The sequence below is a fragment of the Clarias gariepinus genome, chromosome 22, assembly GCF_024256425.1.
Source record: "Clarias gariepinus isolate MV-2021 ecotype Netherlands chromosome 22, CGAR_prim_01v2, whole genome shotgun sequence".
NCBI classification, from domain to species: Eukaryota; Metazoa; Chordata; class Actinopteri; order Siluriformes; family Clariidae; genus Clarias; species Clarias gariepinus.
The window spans coordinates 28,073,191-28,082,238 of NC_071121.1; the positions used below are offsets into that span (position 1 = coordinate 28,073,191).

The window sequence follows — 9,048 nt, forward strand, 5'->3', positions numbered from 1 at the left end:
AGAATAAACTATACAAGGAGTGGCGTCACATCCAGGATCGTCTGCGTTAAGGACAGGAGACGGGACGTTCGCTACTCGCTCCTGCGTGTGATCCACGCTCTCGTGTCCCGCTGCAGCAATGGAACGCTAATCTGTTGTCTTAGAACATTTAAATAAAGATCGATTGTGCTGTTTTTGTTCTGCTCAACTTGGAACTGTTTATTTGCAAATAAATTAAAATGACACAGACATGGCTTGTGTAAATTTTTATGCATGTTTAAGGAAAAGAAAAAAAGAAGGGCGGGGCTTGTTTGCGGTCATGATGTCATCAGGGCGGCATCTCCGTGGCCAGTTGGTGACATTTCTTCAGAGTGTGTCGTGTTTTCCGGATGGCGCCGTTGATGGCGTAGACACACGCCTTCCAGTTGGGTCCGTCCTCGTGCAGCCTCAGCTGGGGGAAACGTTCACACAGGTGCTCTACAGTGACACAAACACCACTTCATTTACTCTCCTCTCTCTGTCTCTCTCTCTCGAGCATTCTGATTTCTTTATTCCTTCTGTCCATTCCTTTATTTAATTATCTTTTTCCACTTACTTTTCTCTATCTTTTGTAAATTAATTTTTTCTTACTTTGTTCAGCATTCTTTTTCTTTTTGTCCTTTATATGTCTCTTTTTAATTGATTTTTTTCTCACTTTTTTGTCCTTAATCTTTATTTTTTTTTAGTTTTCTTTTGTTTCTGTCATCCTGCCTTTTTGTTTTCTTTACTATTATTATTTATATATTTTTTTTGCTCTGCTTTTTTATTATCTTATTCCCCTTTGACTTTGTTCATCTCCCTTTCAATATTCTGAGGTATAAAAATACTATATAATACTAAGCTAATATAAGGTATTATAATAATAATAATAGATATTAAGAAAAATGTTTTCATTTTAAAAAGTTATAAAATGTTACTAAATTCTTCCAACTCTTTAAAAGCATTTCTCCCCCTCCACCCCAGTTTTCTAACCTTGTATAATCCAAGTTTTGTCTACTTTGTCTCAAAATCAGGTTTAACACTGTAAAACACCTCATTGTTTAATGTATAATTATTAAAATAGAAGCCAATTTCCAGCTTTTGCGCTTCTATTTCACGCCAAGCGCCCTATTCACATCCTGTATCTTTGTGGTTTCATTTTTATTGTGTTTTTGCATAAACTGTAAATTAATAACACAGGCACCAAAACATGCTACGCTAACATTCCAACTGCTCAGCTCTCTATTTCTATGGTCTATTTTATAATTTAAGTTAGCCATTAACTGAACCCTGGTGTTTTAGTTATAATTTAAAAAACATAATCTAAGGTTCATTAGCATATTCTGAGTTGTTGTTTGAACAAAAGTTAGAATTCCAACATTTTGAGATGGAATTCTAGTCTATACAAGTTAACGTTATCCTAGTTGTTTGTGTTACCATTATTTTGGATATCTGGTTAATGTGGGCATGTCTCACCCCTCAGCGCTGAGATCTTGTTGTGGTCCAGCGGCAGGATGCCGTACTTGGCGTTGCCGTACACATTGCTCTGCACCAGCACTTCCTCCGGGAAGATGAACCTGATGAGGTAGCGAGCAACAAGCGGTGGATTCGGTCTCTGTAAGGCGGAGTACATCGCAAACTGAGGCACCTTCACGTCCCGATCCGGGTGACCCAGATACACTACGGTCAAAGACGAGAAGAAGCTGATTAGGATAATGAATCCCCCACCACACGCACACACAATTCTACTGGTTTACAATCTTGGAGGAAAGTCTTGGAGGATTTTTTTTCTCATTCGATCGTTCCCGTTCCAGACTTACCCTGAGCACCCGGTTCGTGCGAACCATCACTTTCCGACAAAGCCTCATCATCAGACTCTCTGAGTTTGTTCTTAACAGCGCTCTTCTTCTGCAGGCCATCAGTCTCACCGTCGGAGAGCTCGACGTCAATCTCAGCAGTGGGCTCCGGTTTGAATTCTTGGGCTGAAGCCTCTTGTCCCCTGGCGTTTCTCACTGCTTTAAACTGAGAAGTAAAGAAGAAACAACGGGTTAAAGTCACGGAACAATGATCTTCCAACACAATATGGCTTACTGCCTCATTTTACACAACATGTAGAAGATCAGTAACACAAGAGCTGAATGCTTCAATGTCATCTCTCTTTGCCTTGGACTGTTCAGTCATTTATTAAGACAAAAGTCCAGTAAGCAACATCACCACCCAGCCTGTGGGGGTGCAGTGGAGCGCACTGTGGTATTAAAGTATAAAGCGAGCTGTTAGGATGAGATTCTGTGGCTTAGTTGGAGGAGTGTCGCCTCCAAGCCATGAGGTTTTTAGGACACTGGAGACTCCTTCTGAAAGATATTAAACAAAACATCACCTACCCTACGCTTTCTGTCCTTCAGTCGAAGGTGTCTGGCTCCTTCGTTCATAACCGCCAGACAAGCCTTCCAGTCTTTCCCTTTCTCACGCAGGTCATGTTCCGGGTACGTCATCTGCGCCCACTCTGTGACAAACAAAAATAATAAAACACCACTTGTTACTGACTGCAACACTTTTTTGAATTACACACAAATACAGTACGTCACACACTATGCAAATTATTCACAGAAAGAGTCAAATTATTGGGCTGCATCAAGCAAAGATGACAACTAAGGAGATTTTAAATGACTGGAACTGGGTTAGGAACCCTTTAACACACCATCAAAACCTGGAAGGATAGTGCTGAACTGTCAACTCTATCAAAGAAATGTCATGAATGGAGATCACTTAAAGACTTTCACGCTTGATGAAATTCATTCATTCATCCTCTATACCACTTTATCCTGTATACAGGGCTACGGGGGGCCTGAAGCCCATCCCAGGAGACTTAAGACACAAGGCGGGGTACATCCTGGACAGGTTAGTAATCCAATCACAAGGTGCACACACAATCACACACTATACCAATTAGCCTAATATGTATGTCTTTGAAAACTGGAGTACCCCGAGGGAGACCACAAAGCACAGGGAGACTCCACACAGAGACCCGAGGTGGGAATCAAACCCTGGACCCTAGAGATGTGAGGCAGTAGTGCTAACCACCGCGTCACTATGCTAACTACTTGTTGTTGCATGGTAAAAAAATAAAATCAACAGCGATGGACACATCAGGGTAAGAAGGGAAGGACATGAAGTGATGCACCCATCATGCTTAGTGTCCACTGTACAAGCCTCTGGAGATCTGGGGTTGATCAGTTACTCAGGTTTAGACTCAGTAACGTTATGGGGCAATAAAATGAAGTCAGCTGACCACCTGAATGTACTGAATCACCAGAGGATCACATCTATGGAGGGTTTCTTCTTCCCATAAAGAACTTCATAGAGTGCAAGAGAGCGACTTTGGGAGCACGAGGAATAATTTTCACACGTGAACTGGACACCACAGTGTGTACTTTTTTTTTTTTTTTTTTTACTTTTTATAATTGAGTCATATAATTTGACTCAGCTGACCAGTAAGAGATGATGGTGAGTGTCAGTATCTCACCTCGTATAGCGTTTATTTTGTCTGGGTCGAGTTTTTTTAACCCTCTGGCCATGTATCCTCTGATGCTCCCGTGCAGAAGCTCCTGACGGGAGAAGAGGCTGCGCATGAGGAAGCGAGCGGCTGCTGTGGGCCTCGCCATAGCCCTGGCCATCATCAGCACGCTGCTCGGGATGATGAACCTTCTGCTTCCTGCTGGAGGAAAAATAAATCGAGATAGTCATTACATAATACTTAACATTTCATTAAAATAACTCTTTACATTTGTAGCTATTAGTTATTATATTTAGCGCTGGCTGCTAACAAAGTTTCTTTAGTTTTTAAGCCATTTTGAAATTTGTGAAGGGGCGGCGTCTGTAGAAACCAGACAGAACTAACTGAAATGTCAACATTTACCTCAGATCTGGTAATAAATTAATAATATAACATTCCGTATGAATAAAAAACACATCATCCTTACAGTTAGCATCGACTGCTAAGCAAATTTCTGGGGTTTACCTCAAGAATGCTCAAGTACCGTACCTGCGCTTGTGTTGTATGTCTGAGGATCGGCACTTTTCTGGTGCTGATGCAAGACTTCCTTTGCGTTTTTCGAAGAGTGTCCGGAATTCACATGGGAATCATCTTCTGCGACGTCCTGCTGCTTTAAGAGCATTTTCCTCACAGTGCGGCATGGCATGGAGGGCGACCCTGACTGCCGGGGCTGACTCTGAGGAGACGGCGAGGAGCGTGCAGGGTTCTCTGAGGTAACAATAATGTTTAGGGTCCTGGAACCTTCAGGTGATGGAGGAACCGAGGGAGGACCTTCATGCTGGAGGACATGGTAGGTCGTTTCAGCTGATTCGTCGTGTATCTGCTCGGCTTCTGTATCATCCAGCATGCAGATCTTCAGGAAGTAATAGAAAGAGTTTAAGTTTCTGTCTCAAACGCTACTATTAGCATGGTGTAGTATTCTTGCTAATACTTTAGCCATTATTAGAAACTTTCTTAAGCATTAAATAAAGATTCAACAAAAACTCATAAAAAGGTTTATTGTAATTTCAGTGATATCAGTGTGGGTGCTACCCATAATGCACTGCAAACATATACCAGATGTAGCTATTTAAAGCTAGAGATTTTATGCGTTTTCTGATTGTTTCTTAACCGCTCAATAAGCAGCTAACTAGCTATAGAATAGCACAAAGCTCTTCACTGTGCATCTTTTACATCTTCTTGACATCTTTTCGCATGAGAATTAACGCTAATTATCTTATGCTAAACATGTTGATGATGACGTCTAATGTACGAACACATCGATCTGTTAGCAATTACAGCTATACCCAACAAAGTCTGCTGACTAACAAGATGTTTTGACAAAAAAAAATTATTACATTTCAAGTTTTTATTTAAATAACTGGTATTGTGTTTTACTTTCTTATAGCAAACAATCGCAGTTTAATCTGACGTTTCTGTGCTAGTCAGGGCGTGCTCTTACAGTTGCTAAGCTTCGTGGTTTATCCAAAGTGAGGGCTGTGAATCCTCCTTAACAACTTACACAGACTTAAACTCATTCCTGAGCCGACTCGATTCTAGACAACTGACATTCAGGTAGATCTTAAGCTCAACTGGTGGAGGATCGTTAGCATGATTAGCTTTAGCGGCTGGCTTGTTTTACCTCTGACTGATCGTCTGCGATGTGGATCTGATCTTCTTGAATGTGTGTCACGCGCGCCTGCAGCAACTCAAACTTCTCATCCAGCTTCTGAATGGCCTCGTACATCACCTGCAGGGAACAGAACCCAGTAGAACCGGCAAGAAACGTCGTGTAAATGCTAGAGCAGCGTGTTACCACCATAAAGCTGATTAGTTTCCTCTAACAGCACCTCTGGAAGTGTTTATTCCTCTCAAGCCACTTTTCATTCACTTTTTATTTATTAAAATATAAAGGTATTATATTTTTTTATAAAAATTTTATTTTATAGACATTTATAGTTAAGTTTAAATGTTAAGTTTCTGTTCATATTAAAGCAGCTATGAACTCTAACTAGCATCTCTCTTAGCGTTAATAATACAAAAATAAAAAAAATACAATTATAGAAAGGGATTTCTACAGAAAAGCCAGTGTTAGCTCATCAGTTAAGAATTTTGGATGAATTGGAATTTTAAAGGTTTAAATCTGATTGTTACAGAGCGCTGACTCCCTCCACTAATAGAAACAAGTTTCCTTTTAAAAAAAAAAAAAAAAATTCATCAAACTTTTTTTTTTTTACGTTCACGTGCGCTGTGAATGAAACATTACTATGGAAACCTTAATGCATCAGAGAGGGCGCATTAATATAAACATGCGCTACTGTCAGAGCTGCTGTTAGAGAGAATTAATCAATACCTTCTGACCAATCAGATCACAGAATTCTGGAGCAGTGACGGTGTTACCTGGCAGTAGGCGAGGATTTCTCCCAGAGTCCTTACAGGATCGGTGCCAAAGATTTCTGTAGATGTCTCGCTCCTTCCCTTTAGACAGAAAGAAAAGATAAAAGGGTCTGATTTTTAAGCTAAACAATTGTACAATGAGTGTCATAAGAGATTATTATAACCTTCAAGTAAATGAAGGGACATGACACATGATGCGATTTTTTTTTTTACTTGAACATCAATTTTTTAAATCCTGTTTTTAAAATTTATTTATATATATTTTCCAGATTTTCTTAGGGTTAAAAATTTCTGTTATTTATGGACAAAATTGGCTAATTGTTATAAAGAATTATGCAGTAAGGCAGGCAAATATTAATCTGCATATTCAGTTATATATGTACCTAACATTGTGTAGTTCTTGCACATTCAATAAAATTAAATAATTTACAATTCTCAGAATATAGATTAGTATATTTATAATATGGAATAGAAACGCACTACAGATATTAAATAATACCCTTGATGGATCATTTACAACGATTGAATATTACAGAGATTTTGTTGATCTCGGTCTCTCTGTGTCTGTATGATTTTAAAATGATCTATTAATTTTTCTAAACAAATATGAAAACAAATGGACGATAAACAAAGACATTTTTTTTGTTTGTTTGTTTCTGTGTTTTTACAATGGAGCCATTAGGTGAGCTGCAGTCTCTGTGTTTGTCGCCCCCTGCTGGACTGGCCTCAAAACTACACGCCCTGATTTCCAGCTTGGTCTCCCAGTCATCTGCAGGAAACAAAAGAAAACACACAACAGTTCAGATTAAATAGGATATTATTATTATAAAAAAATAACTTTCTGGAATTATTTTTTTAAGGAAGAATCTGATTAAAGGGAGAGATTTCTGTGTCCCAAATGTCCTCGTCATCTTCCCCTGACCCAAGTGCACTAGATGTAGGGGATGGAGTGATCCAGAGGGAGTGTGTTTGGGACACAGCGCGCGCTCTCTCTCTATAAACACATTAATCAGTGTGTGTGTGTGTGATAAAGCCCATAGAACAAAGAGATTTGATCTCCGGACTGACGGATATTCTGTATCCTAGACTGCAACAATGTATATAAACACAGGCACAGCTGCGCGTCTTTCAGCTCACACACTCCTCACACACTCCTCTCTGTCTCTCTGTCTCTGTCTCTACCCGAGCGGGTGTTACCGTGTGAGGACATGATCCTGTGGTCCTTTGATCCGGGCGCTGGTGTAACACACTCTCTCACTCACACACACACTCACTCTCACACACACACAGAGGTGGAGGTTTATTTTGCTGAAACTGTTCAGTTCCTTCTTCCACACGGACACAGAGCGGCGCACTGCGCATGCGCGGACACGGCGTTCCGGCCGCTCGTGGAACGCAGAGTGTTCTCCATTTAAAGGTGCAATGGCCAGGATTATAACCAGCGAAGGAGCAGGAATGATCATCTGTGTGGGGTTACTGTAGTGTGTGTGTGTGTGTGTGTGTGTGACACACTGTTGATCTGAGCATTACATGTAAATTCCTGGATTTTCTTTTAAATAAATCTGTCTTTAGGCTGTGAGTTAGTGTAGGGTGCAAGCAGGGACTCCGGCAGGACTAACTATAACAGTATAACTAAAAGGGATGTAAAGTAACCAATCACCTCACCGTCAACAAACCTGAGTGATCAATGAGAGTGAGGAGGACAACATCTAAACATACCAGTTCACCATAATACTCTACGTCCATGAGTCCCCCAGATCTTTTAACATCCATGGACACTATGGACACATTCACACACACATGTTTATGTTTACATTCTGGACCATTGCACAAAGACACTTTAATAAGGCACCTTCACAAGTCACTTTTTATACACATTTGCACACCATCTTTCTTGGCCAAGTTTCAAATTTTTAAAAAAAATGTTCAATGTACAGTATGTATTTCTATTTTTATGTACAGTACATTTCTATTTTAATTTTCTATCGTATTTCTTTTATTCATATTTATTTCTTATTATAAGTTTTTATTCTCTTTTTATGGTCACTGGCGGTCGTATAAGCATTTCACTGCATATCGTACTGTGTATGACTGTGTATGTGACAAATAAAATTTGAATTTGAATTTAAAATCTGCTCCTTTACCCAAGACAAATCTATTTATAATATTTATAATGAGTCCCGAACACTATTTGGAAGACTATTCCATAACTTCCGGGCTTTGTAAGAAAAATCTCTGCCCCCTACTATAATTTTCATAATACGCGGTTTTGACAAGTAGGCATGGCGGATCATAAGACACTAGCAGTTCACTCAGATACTGCGCGCACGAGACCATTTAATGCTTTATATCTTAAGAGTAGTATTTTAAAATTGATGTAAAATTTCACAAAGAGCTAATGAAGTGAAGATAAGATAGGGGTGATGTGCTCGTATCTTCTGGTTCTAGTGAGGACTCTCGCTGCTGCATTCTGGACTAGCTGAAGCTTGTTTATGCATTTAGTTGAACAACCAGACAGTAAGGCATTACAATAGTCCAACCCAGAAAAAAAGCATAAAAGCATGAACTTTTTTCTGCATTGTTTAGCGACAGTATATTCTTTATCTTGGCAATATTTCTGAGGTGAAAGAATGCTATCCTGGTGATATTGCTCAAGGATGAAGTTCCCTGTTGAATCTGGCTCCTCTCGAGGTTTCTTCCTATTGCCATCTGAGTCCCCCTTATAAAGGACAACCTGATCATTTTAATTCATACACACTTTTTACATTTTATACACATTTCCATAATTTACTTTTGCTTCTGTAAAACTGCTTCGAGACGATGATAATTGTTAAAAGCGCTCTACAAATAAAATAAAATTGAATTAAATTAAACTACAGAGCTAACATCACATCACAGCTTCCCAATTGTGGATGTGATGTTTCCGGCGGTGTCCGCAACAAGCAACGCTCTGACACACGGTGTGTTTTTTATGTCTGATGAAAGACTTTCTAACAATAGATTTTGTTATAATTTGAAACCTTTATAAAGAAACATTCAACGAGTAATTAAATCTATTCTGTTCCTTATAACATTAGTTTTCTCACTTAAAAACCAAGCGCAGCATTTAAACAATACCAACA

The 9,048-nt window shown here is 39.4% G+C and overlaps 1 protein-coding gene across 1 annotated transcript; it reads right to left on the bottom strand.

The window, feature by feature from the left end:
- Window positions 1-230: 230 nt before the first annotated feature.
- On the bottom strand, window positions 231-7,263 carry LOC128510268 (BEN domain-containing protein 2-like). Its single transcript, XM_053482433.1, has 10 exons — window positions 7,124-7,263; window positions 6,595-6,695; window positions 5,930-6,007; window positions 5,172-5,279; window positions 4,040-4,403; window positions 3,521-3,712; window positions 2,379-2,500; window positions 1,818-2,019; window positions 1,474-1,677; window positions 231-456 (listed from the first exon to the last, which is right to left on the bottom strand). The coding sequence occupies exons 1-10, from the start codon at window positions 7,134-7,136 to the stop codon at window positions 308-310; spliced, it is 1,533 nt and encodes a 510-aa protein (XP_053338408.1). The 5' UTR covers window positions 7,137-7,263; the 3' UTR covers window positions 231-307.
- Window positions 7,264-9,048: the final 1,785 nt, after the last annotated feature.